The sequence below is a fragment of the Pagrus pagrus genome (assembly GCF_965226575.1).
Source record: "Pagrus pagrus genome assembly, chromosome: 10".
Lineage (NCBI taxonomy): Eukaryota > Metazoa > Chordata > Actinopteri > Spariformes > Sparidae > Pagrus > Pagrus pagrus.
The window spans coordinates 16,373,769-16,392,077 of NC_140194.1; the positions used below are offsets into that span (position 1 = coordinate 16,373,769).

At 41.4% G+C, this 18,309-nt stretch overlaps 1 protein-coding gene across 13 annotated transcripts in view; it reads left to right on the top strand.

Moving 5' to 3' along the window:
- srpk2 (SRSF protein kinase 2) overlaps positions 1-18,309 on the top strand; it is a 76,583-nt gene that overhangs the window by 24,110 nt on the left and 34,164 nt on the right. For 4 of the 13 annotated variants that reach the window (XM_084364612.1, XM_084364615.1, XM_084364608.1 and 1 more), the window contains exon 1: positions 1,093-1,789. The exons of 8 other annotated variants lie outside the window; for them this stretch is intronic. In XM_084364612.1, the coding sequence (XP_084220738.1) occupies positions 1,752-1,789 (38 nt within the window). In that variant the 5' untranslated portion in view covers positions 1,093-1,751. Of the gene's footprint in view, positions 1-1,091; positions 1,790-18,309 lie in introns of those variants that run through there. One more of the 13 variants, XM_084364613.1, reaches the window with a different exon arrangement.

Genomic DNA, 18,309 nt, shown 5'->3' on the forward strand with positions numbered 1-18,309 from the left:
TATGAAGGTCTGTCTTAAATTTTAGGGTAATCCATCCAATCACTGTGTAGATATTTCAGTTTGGATCAAAGTGTTGAACCAACTGATTGACATCGCCATCCATGGAGCCATGTGACCAGCATGGCTGATGACCAGATAGGGGAATTAAATACCTGATAAAACAAGATACTTCATCACACTGATGGAAAATCCAGCAAATCTAGTACTGCCATGAAGCAGCCATGCTTATTAATTTGCAACATTGCCCACGATGACCTTAAACACACAGAGAAATTAAAGGGACAGCTACCTCTCTAAAATCGTCTCATGGTAGATCTTGTCCAGCCTTACCTATCTCTATCAATCCATAAACCTTTGCTCTTTAAATCTCTTGTTGACTAATTTCATAATGACTCGAGTATTTTAGAGAAAGAACCTGTATATACTGTAAATACTAGTACTGTATGTGTTCCCCTGTCCACCCTCTGAGCGACTAGTCAGTCACATTAACCTCAGGATGCCCCTTAAACCCCCACTGTGCATTTTCACACGCACACCCTTATAGATGCGCACACGTACACCCACACACCCACACAATAATATTGAGGTCAGACCGAGCTATGGAGACAGACCCCCATCATGGCAACACCCTCTGGCTACCTCTCTGTGAGCTGTTCACTCATGTAGAAGCAGACCCATCTGCCCTGAGAGATGGCGAGAAAATAGAGACGGACGGGGATGGAGGCAGCAAAGAAACACACACAAACAGCATCCAGTCTGCGAAAAAGGCAGAGGTGGAGTGGGGGGTTTTAGAGAAAAGGAGGGGAGGATGCCAGATAGAGAGAAGAGGGGGGAAGAGCAAGGCAGATCTGTGCGGCGTTGCCCTGAGATACAGGATGTCGTAATAAGGCAATTGGAAGAGAAGGAGAGAGCAAGAGAGAGAGCGAGAGAGAGAGCGAGAGAGACTAATTCAGAGGGGAAAAGGGGGAGGAGAGTGCACCTCAAGGAGAAAGGCATTAATTTTCCTGTTGCCGTGACAAGCCGACACCCCTCTGCCTGTGTGCAAAGTGGAACGCTCCAGCTCGCTCAGGGCTCTGTTGTTGTGCAGAGCTGCAGAAGGCCTGATAGAGCCAGCAGACAGAGAGAGGAGGAAGGGAGGGATACATAGACGGAGGCAGACACACACTGTGGATCGAGAGCCTGTGTATTCATCTCATCGCCTAGTTACAACCAGCGACACCAGAGAGGAAGGAGACAAAGGGAAGAGGAAGACACAAACGGAGCCTCAGTGAGAGCAGGGAAAGTGAGAGAGAGGCAAGGTGAAAGAGGAGAAGGAAGGAAGGAAGGAAAGGGAGGGAGTAAGGAGGCTGGGGCATGAGGAGGGGCGCCTGACTGACATTGCTGCTCTCGCTATCTGCTCACACACACACGTTGACGTAGGCAGACACACACATTCAGCCAGATTGTGCACTGCACAGTTGCTGCTCTTTTTTTTTCCTATCCTTTCGCCGGAGTCTCGACCTCCATCCTTTTCTTCTCCTCTGAGCGAGAGGACAAGAGAGACAGAGAGAGGAGGAAGAGGAGGAGGGAAAAGGACAAGGAGGAGGAGGAGGAGGAGGGGAGGCAATAACCCTCTCCTCTCCAGACACACAGCAGAGAGAGATAAGGAGAGAAGAGTCAAAAAAAAGAGAGAGAGAGAGACAGCAGCTTTCTGTTCTATTTCGCCGTCTCCTGTGGTCCCTCGGCCAGCGAGCGGCTAACAGGCACCGCTCATGTCCGTGAACTCGGAGAAATCCTCGTCCCCCGAAAGGTAACACCTCCTTCCCCCCTCGTCTCCTTGTCATTTCATCCCCATATGTCTGTGTCCTTCTCTCTGTCTGCTATTCTCTAATCTTCCTCACCCCACCATCCCCTCCTCAGCACCTCCATGTTTTGTGTCTCCTCTCTTTTTGTTTCTGTTTCTGTATCTGTAGCTGGTTTCTTCTTTTGTCTGGGTCACAGCGAGGGAAAAAAACGCATTAGTTCATTGTTGCATGGTGCTGTAACGTGCTACAACAGAACATACTGTACATGTACATCACATACAGTACACAGCATCATCTTGAAGCATAATTCACCTCGCATACACTTCAGCTGCCTTTTTAAGGCCAAAACATCTCCTATGACAACAATAACAAGAACACACTCACACACAGACACACACTGTCTCTTTATGGCGCTGGAGCTTACACAGCAAGAGTGTCAACACACGTCAACATTAGCACAGCCAGCAGCAGCAGCAGCGGCAGCAGCAGCAGCAGCAGCAGCAGCAGCAGCAGCAGTGCATCTCAGCACCGATGCAAGACAACAGCTCGCCACATGACGCACCTCAGTGCATAGCATTACTGAACAATGGCACCTCTGAACACAACTTCTACACAACACACACAGGCGGTTATATCAGGAATTCGACCAGCTGAAAGGGCTGCAATGCATCGTAGATTTACATATTGTGAATAAGCATGGATAGCAGAGGCGCAGGCATTATGAGTCACATGGTGGACTGTGGCTAATTGAAATACATAGAGACAAAGACACACACACACACACACACACACACACACACACACACTAGCATCATTTTAAATTGTCTTGACAGGATATTTCACAATGCATGACCAACACCTGTATCTACCCACTCTTGATATTCAATAGAGATTAATAGCCTTTAGTCATTTCTACCTAATTATGCCTAATTAGGCCCTCTAATGCAGACTTACAAGACTGAACTGAAGACTATTTCCTTTGCTTCCATGTTCCTGAGAAAAAATCTCTGACTAAGTGACTTTTAGTTCTGGGAGTCACTTCAGTCGTCACTCAGTCAATTCAGGAAGCACTGTCTTTTTATGGAAAAACAGTCGAGGAGAGAAATGTTGCAGAACAAAGGCCCTCTTGTTGGTATTTTCCGTCTCTGTTTTGAGCAGCGAATCTCAAAGTCATGGTGTGTGTCCAAACCTCTTTTCCTGCATGCGTAAGAGCCCCGTATCCATTCAGATCTATTTGGACCAAGCCCACATTCCTCTCTGTCAGTGTGCAAATGCGGAAAGAGCTCGATTTGATGGGTGCTGGAGGGCGAGGAGGAGCAGGCAGACTGGATGACTCAGGTAGCCACTGATGCTGTGCCAAGTACGATCAGGCAGAGCCGCTGCCGTCCACACAACCGAGCGCCAGGCCCCAGACTGGCACTCTCGAACACAGCGCAGTGGGCACACAGATAGGCAGAAGTAAATGGGCACTAACAATATCAGGCGTTATTACATGGGCAGTTGGGCACAGAGGAGAGCGGCGTTGCATTGGCAGTTTTGAGTGGACATGAAGTGAGGTTTAATTTGGAAGAGCAGGCAGTAGCAGTGGAAACAGATATATACTAAGGGTGAACGTAGACACATGCTAAAATGAGACGCACATAAATATAGAGTATCATCTGGCTGCCCTGGCGTGGTGAGGTTTGTGGATTTCAAAACTCTGCTAGTTTTTCCCATCATCTATTGTTTGGGTCACAGTCGCCTGCCTGTAATTAAGAATAATGCAGCGGTCCCTTGTTGCACAGCAGGTAACAACAAAGAGCTACACTCATACACACACTGCTGCCCTCTTTAACGGCTGCAACGTCTCATATGACAGCAGCAACAATGCAAAGCAACCGTCTGTCTTCTCCATCTCAGGTTGACTAATCTTGGAGTAACTTAACGGAGGTGTTGGTATAACTAGTCGTGAGGTTTTGTCTCGTGTCATAAATACCTAATGACGCTATCAAACTCAGTGGGCAGTTTCGGACTATGCTAACAGCTGTATTTGAATGCCACAAGCTGAGCTGTGTGAAGAGGATCAGAGGGGAATCTGCAGATTTGTGAGTGTTACGTGGCCTTTTGGCTGCATACACAAAAATACCAAACACATCAGTCATTTCTTCATTAAAACAACATATTGTTTTTCATTTGCAGCAGCACATGAAAGGCAAAGAATATGTTGGAAAGGTCAAACTTATTGACATGCAAGTAGGTAGTGTATGTAAAGATGGTAATATACAGAATCCTGCTGCACTTCTTTGTTGATTAATGAATTAGTAAATCTATGGAAAATGACTCATCAATTGCTTTGATAATTGATTAATTAGTTTGATAAATTGTAGTCATTTATCAAGCAAAAATGGCAAATATTTGCTGCTTTCAGCTTCTTTTTCTGTTTTATATCACTGTAAATTTAATACATTTGGTTATCTGGATGTTTGTTGGACAAAACAAAGAACTTGGAGATGTCACCCCGAGCTCTTGTGATGAGCTTTTGTGACATTTCAAAATTGGTTAATGGAAAATGGACAGATATCATTGTTAATAAGTAATTAACTAATTAATTAATTTTTGCACTGTTATCCTGGAGTTACAGACACCTTAAACTTGATTATTTGATGAAGATTATGAAAATAGAATTAAGGACTGTTTGACCACTGCATGTACAAGTCCTTTGCTGATTGTTGTAAGTCCGTCAAGCAAAATATCCAATTTTTGCTGGTTGACACTTCTTAAATTAAAAGGTTTGCTGCTTTTCTTTGTCATTTACTTTAGTAAATAAAGAGTATGAAAGTTTCGAGCTGTTAGTTCGACAAAAGCAATTTGAAGACATTCCATTGGAGCATTATTAACAACTTTTTGAACATTTTCCAGACTAAACGAATCATAGATTTTTCTCAAAAATGATTGGCAGATGAATCGCAGTATTGTTTTTTGCACATAAAGCAGCATGACCTAATTTGGATGGTGATATATTCTTTCATTTTATTTGTTGTTTATATTTGTGTATGGACTATATTGGGCCTGTGTTTTGGGACATATCAGCACAATTTTTCTGTCTACAACACCATCTGGGCCCCAAGCACTGTGCACACACACACACACTGACATGCACACACATGCACGCACACACGCAGATCTGGAGTGATTCATTAGGGATGTGCAGTAACATGTTTGTCAACAATAAGGCAGAATGGATTGGATCACTTCTGTGTGTGAAACCAAAAGGATGGATGGAGTCGGGGCCTGAAAAGAGCAAGAGGCGGCACTGTGACAAATTCCTCTCGGAGCACTCGCATTAGGAAGACGATCCCTGTTGTGTAACTTGGCACTTGAGGCATGGCGGAGATGGAGATGGATGCAGGACAAGAAAGCATGTGTGTGTGTGTGTGTTTATAAGGATATGTAAGTGTTTTGACATCCTCGTTGCGTGTGAGCAGCTTAAAGCGTCTTTCTGTGGGGTGACGGCGCGTCAGTAAACTTTAGGTCATAACCAACGCTGTTGGGCGGAGGGCTTATGTCCTTTTGAACAGACTTTCCTTGAGGATTAAACAAAGTTGAACAAATGAACACCGAAAGGTCAAGAGTTTACCGCCTTTGTTGCAAAGCTGGCTTGTAGCTCTTGTGGCTGTTGAGAAACAGGAGTGCTGAGATGTGTTGGATAAACCTCGCTGTCTTTGATGCTGATTACCTCACCTTAAGTCTGTGTGTATTCTGCGGTCCGTTTGTTTAAAGTGTAGTGTTGAAAGAGTCACGTCCACTTCAAATGTGTTTATTGTCTTAAATTAGCAAGTGATCCATATACATGATTTGAGTGTTGTTGTACGTGTGGGTGTGAGTGTGCATCTGAAGCTTCCTTGTAAGTGTGAATGGATGATGCATGATTTTCACTGTGATTACCGAAGCTGCCACTCTTCACGGATACAGATATGGAAGAGAAGAGGGAGGAGGAGGAACCAGAAAGAGAAGGATAGAAACAGGGGAGGAAATAAGACAGATGACGAGAGATGAAAGGTAGCATCACAAACAAGAGTCCAGATTGATGGAATAAACGTTGTCTCCCGTGATGTGATAATAGATAAAGGAGGTCAGGAGGAGCAGCACCATTTCCAACAGTACCTACATTTTTCCATCTCATCTCCTCTTTCATCTACTTGACACCAGTTGAAACACAGGTCACAGGATACATCCAGCTACACAGCCTCCTTCCTGCTTCCTTTTTTTTCTCCTTATTTATCATTAACAGCTCTTTGATGCTAAAGTAATGATTATTTTTATTATTGATCAATCTTACAATTATTTTCTTTTTGGATAATATATGAAAACTAGCCAAGATATCAGCCTGATTTTTTTAAAATCAAGATTCATGCGTAATTCTTTGAGAAATTAAGGAATCTCACTGAGATTTCTGGATCCGTCCCTTTATCTGGATCTGCACCAAAAGTTAATAGGGTCTATTCTGGGCCGAGATCCATCCTCCATCCAAGTTTCGTGGAAATCTGTTCAGTAGTTTTTGCGTAATCCTTCTGACAAACCAACAAATCAGCAAACAAACGGACACGGTTGAAAACATAACCTAATAATGAAAAAATGTTTATCACAAATTTCCAGAGCCCACCATGATGTCTTAGAATAGCTTGTTTCGTCCCAAAATGTTCAATTTTGAGCTACACTTAAGCGCTTATTCATCTGAAAATAATGCAACTACTTTAAAAATTGAATAATAATGTCAATGTTGCTTTTCAAGCAAAAATGTCAAACATCCAACCTCTCAAATGTGTGGATTTGTTGCTTTTGTCATGTTCAATGGTAAATTAAATATCTTTGGGTTTTGGACTGTTGGGCGAACAAAACAAACAATTTAAAGATGTGGCTTTGGACTGTGGGAAATTGTGATGGGCATTTTATTTAGACATTTTGTGGACCTACACGAGGAATAAGGGAGACATATGCTCATTTTCAGATTCATAATATTATGTTAGGTAAATACTAGAATAGGTTCACATGTTTAAATGTTTAAAACAAACATTAGTTTTCTCATGCTGTCCAGTGCTGCAGCACTGTATTCCCCCTGTGTCTGAAACACTCTGTTTTGGCTCCCATCTCTTTAAGGCCCCCCCTCAAACCCAGTCTGCTCTGATTGGTCAGCTCACACATACCTGAGCCAGTACCACTAACTAACTAACTGACGACAGAGTAGCTGTGCTAAAGTAATTCTCGGATGCTAGGCATAGATTATGCAAATGTCTGACATGGTGACATAATGTGATGTCAAGAAATCAAATAATTAAAGGCGAGACTACTGACGAGGTGTTCAGGAGCAGTGTTCTCTGTGGGAGTGAAGAGCTTCTGGGTATGCAGACTTTGACCTTTTAACTTTCAAGACATTTTACATGAATAAGTAACCATATAAACACTGATGGAAAAGAAAAAAGAAAAAATCCATAATGTCTCTTCAAATTAATATATATGTATATATATAAAAAATAAATTGTTGCAGTCATGTTTCAGTTTTCTTTCTTGGAAGACTAGGAAACCAGGAAATATTAAAAGTCAAAAGCTATAACCAGAAAATATATCTATAAAGTTATTAATTTTCTTTTAGCTGATCGATTAATTTATGTAATCTTAAAATGGTAAACCAAATCTGCATATTAGAACAAGCCAGAACAGAGCTGAGCGAGTTTGAACGTGGGCTAAAGAAATAAGGAAGGAGAAAAAGGGCAGATAGAGCAGACGAGGAGGCTGTGTGAAGTATTGGAATGTGTCCAGTCGGTCAGAGAGCCAGACCGATGCAGCAGAAAACATCCAGCTCTGGAAGAACGGGTGATGGCAGCCATCACATTCACACAGTATACATGCAGCTTCGACTGACCTATATGGCCTCCACCATCTTCTCTGGTCAGACCCACATCGCTGCAGATACACACAGGGCACAGAAACACAGACACGAGCAGTCCCAGCCATGCAGCGACATGACAATAGCTAATGAAGCGTGGCAGGGAGCTAGCTAGCAAACTAGCTGGCCTGCCCTGCCTGTCTGGCTTTCTGGCCTCCATTATCCCCACCAGCCCCCCTCTTATGTCTGGAAAGAAAAGATGATTGTGTCTACTTTCTCTCCTGCCACCTTCTTTTTTCTTCGGGATGGACAGAGAAGGAGACGTCCTCCTGCATGCTAACTTTTGTATCCCTCAGAGGCTTTAAGTGATGTAGCAATGGTAAATAAAAGTGTCTGTGGGTGCATATGTTGGCAAAACTAGAAGTTTCAAAGCCTTGCAAACAAGTCTAACCTGACTGCAAAGAACAACTTGGTCCCAGTGGACAAACACTGTAAGTTTCCACCCTGCCCAATGAAATCCTGTGTGGTTAATCAGTAATAGGAATCACTGAGTCAAACATCTATCAGACAGGAACAAGACACCTCATGAGTAGCATGTCAAACGCAATCGCCATGGTGATACCCCCAAGGAGTGGGTCATGTGATCCGGGCCCAGGCACCTGATCTGCCGCGGGTGCTTCGGCTACCGGTTGTGGTATCAGTCAGTGCAGCATAGGGTCAAAGGTCACATTGTGGTATCAGTACATGTAAATCAGAATGGATGAAAAATCTATACACATACATGAGTCAGTCGTAAGGTAACATGAGACTGAAAAAGAATAAGCTAGTAAAAGTTGGCTTACTAAAAATATATTTAGTTTAGAGATTAGTCTTGTGAACAAAAAGCAGATACTAAAAAGCAGGTAATGGAATCTAATATAATGAAAGAAAAAAAATGCATTGGTGCATCCCAAACAAAGTCTAAGCCTCTAGTTTCTTTTGTCAATTATATCTATGATACAGTAATTGACTGTTTGACTACACACACCAACAATACTACAACACTACTTCTTGAGAAGCCCGGATTCAGGAGTACAATCCCTTTCACATTAGTTTGCCTTGTAATGTAATGTAACAGCATACTTTCCCATTGTCAGCACTACTGCATTCCACTGTTACAGCTTTGAGCAAATTTCCACTAAAGTTATGTTACTTTGTATAAGAAAACATAAGAATTTTACCATTGGATCCATGTGACAAGCGGAAAGAGTGCTTATCATTTCACTGGGTTCAGTCCTCTACTGCTCTTGACATTGTGTGCTTGTGTCCAGCGCTCCCAGGCCCTTTCTGACGCAGTATGTTTACATTATAGAGCATTCCAGTCTTTCCTGTCCTGCTCCGGTCATGTCAAAATTGCTTACTCTTTCCCCTTTTCTATCTCTCCATCTCTTCAGCATCTCCTTCTGTTTCCCTCTTAAGTCTCTTTTCTTATCTCAACCTTTTTTAACTTCCATATCTCCCCTCTGTCATCTGGTGTTGGTGAGGCTTTTAGTTTCTCTGTTGGAACAGGATCTCATGCAACACTTGTTTTATAACTAGTGGCGGCACCGCTCCTGTTTGTTGTTCTTCATTGTGAAGAATTATCTAACGCATCTTGATAAAAATGTGCACCACATGCTCCATTTGTGCAACATCAAAACTGACACTAACAAGATGATGAATGCAGGAATTCATTGTCATCCAGTACCAATTGATAAATTGGTAGTCTGAGCTGCACTAACTTTCCTTTACTGCACACACGTCCTATTTGGTAACAGTAACGATCTCATTCTGGGCCCTTAAAGTGTCATGTTTGCATTGTTTGTGTACCGACTGCACAGGAGGAACTCATTGCTTTTGATAAGCAATTCGAACAATGCTAATAATAGACTGTTTTCCCATTATGCAACAAAAGCTTGTGAGGAAAAACATTCTCCTTTAGTTCCCCTATCTCTATGCCTTTAGCTGCAGTGTGGATAGTTAGCATGCAGCTAGGGCCTTTCTCCCTCATTATTTCCCAGCTATCTGCCATCAGCGTATTAGCCTTTATGAAGTCGACTTTGCTGCTACGACACTGTGTAAATTATACTCAGCAGAAACAGGGAAATGGAGGAAGAGTGAGAGAAGGGGGGAAAACTGGAGATTTTTTTGGAGGAGAGAGATGAACTGATGAATTGAGAGATGCCAAGGGAGAGAGAAAAAGACCAAGATAGAGACATAGAGAGCAGAGAACAGGAAAGGACAGCTGAAACCTCAGGAGAGAGGCGATGCAGACGGCTGGGCATAGACTAAAAAGCAGAAGGGGGAAGGAGAGGAGAGGAGAGGAGAGGAGAGAAGAGGGAAGATGGAGGGAGAAGATAGATGGTTCTCTGCAGACTTGCGCAGTGTGTTGGGTAACGCTAGGTCACCGGGGGACTAATCTCTACTGATGCTGCAGCGTTGAAGCAGAGGAATGATAATGGCCTGTTTGTGTTAGTGTGTGTGGGGAGGCATGTGTTTGTTTGTGCGGCTTTGCATATGCATGTGTGTGAAAAGATAACACGTTTGCATTGAAAGGTGCCACTTTTTGTCTCCTTTGTCCCCTCATACAGTCACAAACAAACACAAACACATAAACACATAACCCCTCTCGTCAGCGCCTTATGCCCTGTGGGACTGAGTCACTCGTCTGCTGCATAACTGAGAACAATATTCATCTGTTGTGTCTGAGAACACTGTTCAACTGTTTCTGTGTCTAGTCCTGCAGCGTGGTTAGGGGTGTGTGTTTGGGTTTTTAGCATCGGTTTTCTACATCAGTCCTGAGTAGGTGGGGTTTCTTGAGCTCTGGACCCTTGAAACACTTCCAAATTGTCAACTTGCCAACGCTGCACACTCAGGACTCCAGTTTCACATCAGTAAATTGCCAGGTAGAGTCTAGTAAGTAGGGCTGCAACAAACGGTTATTTTTATTATTCATTAATCTGCTGATTATTTTCCAATTTACTAATTAATCATTTTGTCTAAAGATTTAAATGTCCCAGAGCCCAAAATAGCAACTTCAAATGTTTGAAGCAAACAAACATTTAAAAACTCACAGACTCTTCATTTAATATCAGAAATGGAAAAGCAGCAAATCCTTAATTTATGAAGCTGACACCAGCAAATTTTTTATATTTTTGCCTCAAAAATGACTGAAACGATCAATTTCAGGAGTAGTTGGCGATTAATTTTCCTTCAGGTTACCGGTTTACCGGTAAAACCCAAAGCGGAGTGTGTCAACCTGTTGCCGTTGCCAAACACTGCCAGGCTTGGTGTGGCGTTCCAGATGTGGATATGTTATCTGAAGAATCTCACAAGCACAATCTCTAAAATATTATATGAATTCTCTGTCTAATATCAAATAAAAATGTAATATACTGACTTGAGTGGCCACAACAACAAAGTCACATGGTATAAATACAGTACCAGAGCTAAAATGATTCAGGGATTCATAGATTAGTTGATAGAGAGAAAGTTATTCGGCAACAATAAACTAAAAACTATAGCTATAGAATTGGCATTTTTTGCCTTTTCCAGCGGTAGGGGAGGTTGCAATCGCATGCCTCCAAATCCTACACACCAGTCCTTTAAAGGTCCAACTTGTAAGAATTGTTGAGCCTCATTCTCAACTTGTCAAACACAGATGCTTCTGCTTGGTGATGAGTTTGGAATGAGACTCAGACATTAACTAGCTGACAAATTGGACCTTTAAATGTAATTTTACTGTGCAAAAATGCACAAAAACTGACTGGTTGAAGCTTCAAATGTGAATATTTGCTGGTTCTCAATCAGTTCAATTAAGTCCTTCTTGCCCTGCATGGAATATTTGGCTTTCAGCTTGGCAAGGATAGACATACAAGAGCAGACTCATCCTACAGTAAACAGATCCAAAAAATAAATATCTCAAATGAAATGAAATGTCACAAAGGAGTAATTCTATGATAGTAAATGTATTTGGGTTTTTAACTGTTGATCAGAAATGAGGATTTTTTCCCACATTTTCTGACATATGATAAACCAAATGATTGCTAAATCAAGAACCTGTTCTGCAGATTAATCTCTGTGAAAATAATCACAAGATGCAGCCCTATACAATACTGATGATGTGCAATATCATAGGAATATTTTACAAGTCATTTTTCATGCAGGCCTGCTGAAAACACATAACCTGCCGTCGTCGTGAAATATATTAGGCATAATCAATAAGACATGTGATGTGTTAGCTTGTTATTGTGGCACAGGGCACAAAATTAGCACCAGTCCTAAATTTGTGGCTGATAGATTTGCAATGGTTATGTGTTGAGTGGCTGGTAAAATATGAAAATTCACGAGACATTTTGCCTGTGAACAGAAAAGTTAATATCACACCCTACACACATAATTGGATTTGGTTAATTAAGCCACTAAATGAGCCACAATTTTTTGGGGGGATAAATATCTGTTTGTGTAAAAGCTGATGCATTGAAGTAGTGAGCTGAAATTTTACACATTAAGTTCTCTGTTAGTAGTAACAAAGAGGCAGATCCGCTTCGTATACACCCTTCACAAGGGGACAGCTCGTCAGTTCACGCCTCGCCTTGAAATGCATCTCGAGTGAGCACTTGTGATCTCACTTCCCTGATGTATATGCAAATTAATAAGTACATCACTGGGACAGTCAGACACAAAGAAGGAACTTAAAGTAGAACATATGCCGAATTTACAAGAAGGCCTAAATAATCAACAATTTTTCATAGACAGCGTTTCACAAAGTTTATAAAGTTTCTCGTCACTCAACAAGTCTCGAACTGGTCGATTTCATAAGGGAGTCTGGGGATTTCCTCTACTTCTTTATCTCCTTGCTGCTGTTGACTGTAGTTGAAGGGACTGTTGATGTTGTTGTCCAAGGTTGCCGTCTGCTGTAGAGCAAAACATTTTTTTTTGGGAAGTTGTTGTTAATAGCTTTTAGATAGAAAAGGTTATCCTGCCCATACAAGTTAATGCCAAAAAGGCTGACCCGTCAGAACCCCCGAACTGCGACTGTGTCCCTGAACTCTGATGATGTTTACAATATTAGTAGCCTATCCGGCCGGGACAATTATTTTTAATTAACTCCACCCTGCACATAACACCGCTGGTGTTCTTGGCAGCTCATGCCACTGTCACACACCATCCTGAAATTAGAGCCCCCAGTTTCACTCTGTATGTAAAGTTTGGACCGCAGACACACTGGTATGCTAATAAGCTGACATTCAAATCACATTATTAAGTATTTTGGGGAACAGTGTTGTCTGGAAGCTTAATTGACTTTTGATGTGTGTTCAGAGTGTATTTTAGGTAACAAGGTTGTGCTTGGTGGGTGTTGCATTTCTGAACTCTATGTGAGGTATTGTGTGTGTGTGTGTCTGTTTGTATTCATTTGTATGTAAATAGATGCCTACATACTGTGTTGTAGTATGTGTCTGCGCTCATGCCTATATGCCTACACTTTCCAAACTCAATCGGGCATTGAGACGGATCTTTCGCAGGTGGGTGTCACAGTCCCACGTGACTTCAGCTGGAATTCAAGGCTGGGTTCGTCTTGTCCCTGCTCTGCTGTGTCTGTGAGTCCGCAGCAGAGAGCCTTAGCTACTGTGTTCTCCATCCGTTTGTCCGTCCTTCCATCCCTCATTCTCACCCTATGGAGTTAAGCTCGAACCTGACCCCGAAGAAGAAATGGGGCCTGGCTATGTGGGTGCTCCGCCTGCGCCACAGGGCCCTCCGAAACAGGTAGAGGGGGAAATAAATTGTTGAAGGGGTGCTGGATTGACACAGCTAATAGGCTAGGTTCAAGATGGGGTGTGAGTTCTGGTTTGCGACTGGTGAAGTTAAGTTTTAAGACAATGGTGTGTATTTTGTGTTAAGATTTTATTTAACGAGGTATCCCTCATTTTCCTGAGCAAGAGAACGTGGACCTGTGGGACTGGATTGACAGGTCTAATAGGCTAAATAATTATTTTTTTCGATTGCACTGGTCCAAAAAAATGCTAAACGTTTTTGCCTCTCAGGCTACCCTTCCTTATTGGTGGAGGTTGTTGGGGTGCAGCCTAAAAGGAATACCTGCAGCCAATACTCAGGGCAAAAAAACTGACTATGTCATATAAAAAGAAGTACATTATACTTGTACAAGTTTTTTGGGCAGGATTTGCATCTATACATTGATAAAGTTAACTGATAAGTCCATTGACATTAAATTATCTGTCATGTGTGGATTTTGCTTCTTTTCCTGTTGTCTTTCATTGTAAATACAGTATTATTGGGTTTTTTGGTCTGTAGGTCTGACATCGACAAGAAAGAGTCTTTATAGTGATTTTTATCTCTGCACTGGTCAGAAAAATGTTATTTGCCTTTCAGGCTACCCTTGCTTATTGGTGACGGCTGCAGACTGTACTAAGGGTTCAAAAAAGTAGCTCCTTATTCCATCTTATACATTGTGCTACTTAATTCTTTCTGGGTAGGATTTGCATCTTTGCATTGATAACGTCAAGAGCAATGGCATGTTTTTTAATCAATAGTTTGTCGATTAATTGATTAGCCAATTAGCATAAACCTATCTCAGATGTGAGGATTTGCTCCCTTTTCTCTGTATTATATCAGTGTCAAAAGAATATTATTGAGTTTTGAACTGTTGGTAGGACAAAACAAGAAAATAGTTGTGAACTTCAGCCCTAATAGGTTTTGTGTCCAGTCTTCAAAAGTGCAAGATTTGTCTTGCTCTTGTTCTGTTTATAGATCAGTATTTGTTTGTGGTCTTGTACCAAATGAATGTATAAATAGAAAACAATAGGAAAACTGTCTGGCGAGTGTACTGTGAGGGTGGTTTTCACATATGGAGCATATCAAAGGATTTGTTTAGGGATTTTCTTTTCAGAATGAGAAAAAAAGTGTCATGTTAATGTTTTTGAAGCATTGAATGCTTTTATTGTTTTGCCTTTTCTGTTGCTGTTGACACATGTGACCAAGGAAAAAGCATGCGGTTTCGAATCCAGCCAAATGTATTCGTGTTTCTGCACATGATCGCTGAAAGCAGCAAACAGGCTTGGAAATGTCATACCAGAGAAGGTGTAATGATCGATGCTATTTATAAGACACCCTTCTTTGTTTTGATGCAGTGAGGTGATCTCAGGAACACCTCTATCTCTGAACCACATCAAAACAAGTCCTTTCTTTTTCTTTCTATATAGATTTTGCAGGGTATGAACTAAAACAATGAAGAAATTAAATCCAGTGGAGACCTCTGCAATTTTACCATTCTGTGGAAATGTCATTATTGTGGTTCTGGACACGTACATAGAAAATTGTTCCACATTAAAGCACGAAAACAAGCCCTCCATGTTTACTCTTCCTCCGACTGATAGGCCTATATTATACTGTATGATGGTTCTGAAGCACTCATATACTGTATATATGTATATAAACCTCATTAATGGTGATATTCTCTTTGATTGGCATCAATTAACAGAAATGATTTAGAGCCTCCTTCAGAAAACTAATAACGTGATGCTACTTTTTCAGGAGGATTATTGTTACCTAGCTCGAGGCTTTGCTACCAATGAAGCCCCTCGGGAGTGGTGAGCAGGCAGCAGCAGTAGTGCTAATAATTAACTGTCTCAAACCATCATTACATGATTTCTCCGTGTTGCTTACAGTGACTGTGGACTTGGGCAGATTACAACAAAAAATATCCTCCTCAAGAATGTATTTGTGGGGTTTTAATGACTGTTCAGGAGCAATGTCAATGTAAAGTTGAGTCATTTATTAATACACAGGATTTCTGGTTGCTGTTTGTTGAATAATCCAAGAAAATCATCATGTAGAGCCTGAGTTGGGTAAAAAGATATTCAATGACCGATGATCGTGACATTAGAGGACTTTAGGTACCTTTTGGATCCAGTGAAGCTCTGTTTTCACCATTTTCCCTCATCAGTGCAGAATTTTACCTACTGTATGTTTATGCTAAATTATTGCTCTATTGTCGTCTGTATTTTTCGTTATTTGGCATTGATTTTTTGAAAAACATGGTTTATCTTGGAAATGATAAGTGTAATAAGAAATTGCTGATTTCTTCTGTTTCCTAATTTTAAAGGGCAGCTTCTGTACCATCCCGGACCCCGTTTTTTGTTTCTGAGTCACTAACAAGGACAACAATTTAGGAAACTGGTCCAGTATTGAACATAAACGCTAAAGCTGGCAAAATCGTCTGCAATGTAATCTCTGAAGGCATTTGCCCCCTGTCATAGGGCTAAAAGTGCTTTTATTTATTTATTTTTCTCTCACAGACAGGCTTAGATTGTTATTTTAAGTGTCTGACATTTTGTAAAGGATCCCTACAGAGATAGACCTTTTCGTTAGAGAATAGGATTCCGCTTTATTTAACCAGAAACAGCTGCTATTGCTCTCACCGAAGCCACCAGACTCCATTTGCAGCAAAACAGTAATTTACTAACAGTAAAACACATTTTTCTCAAACTTAAAATAATTTTGTGAATAAAACTCACCAACACCATCCTGGTTCGTCTTTTCCACTCTTCCAGCAATCACAATCTGGAGAAGAGGGAGATGGAGGGCAGAGATATTACTGAAGCAGTGGAGGAATGATCTTGAGTCAATGATGGTTGGAACTAAGAAAAATTACTGTTTCTGCAAATGGAGTCTGGTGGCCTGGGCGAACAGCTATTTCTGGTTAAAAGATGATATTCTTCAACAAAAATGTCATATCTGTAGGAATACTCTTCATCATGTTGTCTGACACTGAGAATAAAAATCTGAGCCTGTCGTGGCCAGAAACAAACACTTTCAGTAAAAACATGGATTACATATTGTAGTGGCTGCAACATTCTTGCACAATATTGGACCGATTTCAAAAACTGTGTCCTCATTCTTAACTTTGACACAAAGACATGGGAAAACTGGGTCCAGCCCGTACTGAAATGTAATATGTGACTTAGTATATGCCCTGTATCAAGAGTGATGCTGCCATATGTGTTACCTAAAAGGCAATATATGATTGTTACATGCATACATCCTTGGATATATAGAGATATAGGTTTCTGACATATATGAAATATCCATAGTAAAACTTACAGTAAATGTGCATGAAAAATGTCTGAATGTTTAATTTTTATATTGTATGATATGCTGCAGCCATACATTTAGGATGTTTGACTTTTACATACGTGCACATGGCTTCTTGTGACGCTCTCGCCTGCTGAGTGTGGGCGGATGTAACCTCCACAATAACAAGCTTTGTGGCCTGCTGACGTCATTGGAATGTATAAATACAGAATGCAGCGAGTGAATGCGCTACAGCGAGAGGAGTGAGGAGTGTAAAGTGCAGCACACAATGAAAGATACAGTAGATACCCATCGGCTCTGTGCGTTAGAAACGTCACACGTTTCTTTACCGAGCAGAATAAACCATGTACCTCACACTAATGGCTTTTTGTAAAACGGAGGACAGAAAACACACATGACACACACAAAAACACAGGGATATGAGCATGAATAGGATTTTTTTGGTGTGCGTGCATGCATGTGTGCTTTTGTGTGTGTGAGGATGTGGATGTAGGAGACAGAAATGTGCTTGTCCTACTAGGTCTGCAGTCATGTCACTTGACTTCCACTGCCTCAAGGCAGTGTGTGTGTGTGTGTGTGTGTGTATGTGTGTGTGTGTGTGTGTGTGTCTGTTTTGGGAACACATGCGCACATATGCCACCTCACTAGCCATGTAGAGCAGCGCTCCTGTTTTCCGATGTATATTTTATTCCAAATCAACTGGTTTTATCACAAGGGTTTTCCATGCAGTCACAGATGGGTGCCTGCCTGCTGCAAGTTTATTTTAACACACCGACATCTGTATTTTTGTGTGTGCTATCCAGGATTGAATGGGTATTTCCCATTAGCCTTTGTTGCCCGTCGTCTTTAAGTGTGTTTGCATTTGTGCTCCTGTGTGTCGTGTATCTGCTGTAGAGTTCGGTCAATGCAGCGTAGCGTGTGTTCTTGTATCCATCGCCTGCCTGTGGGGAATTTCAGCCACAGTCGATTCAGCCTCTATAGATTGGTGTGGCCTGAACCCGGCAGCACACAGCAGAGTGTGTATGTTTTCTGTGCCTGTTAATTAGAAGCTTCAATATTTAGCTTAAATCCTACAACCCCAGTTTCATTGTTGCAACATTACGTTTCAGATTTTTGCCATTTAGTTGCAGCTTTTATCCAGAGTGACATACGGGTGAAGGTACTGTAAAATGTATAGATTTGTTGTTCTTTTTCTTTGAGATGGCTAACGTGCTTTAGTTATGATGCTACTTTATTGATGCCTGTAAGGGAAATTCAATTGTTACAGCAGCTCAGGGAAGAAGCACGCAATCCAAATCTCAACATGAAGAAAAACTAGAGAAAATAAATTAAAAGAATACTCTACCTGCATGAAAAATAAATCAAGTTTTGTGCAACTGCAGCTGCCAAAGTGCTGCGTGATGAATAAATAAGCAGTGTTATTAGCTTATCTGATGACGATAATACTCCTCTATTGATTTGTGCTCTGAGGAACCAGCGAGATTTCACCATCTCTGCTGCCTTCTAGATAGAAACATGGAGAATAATTTAGAA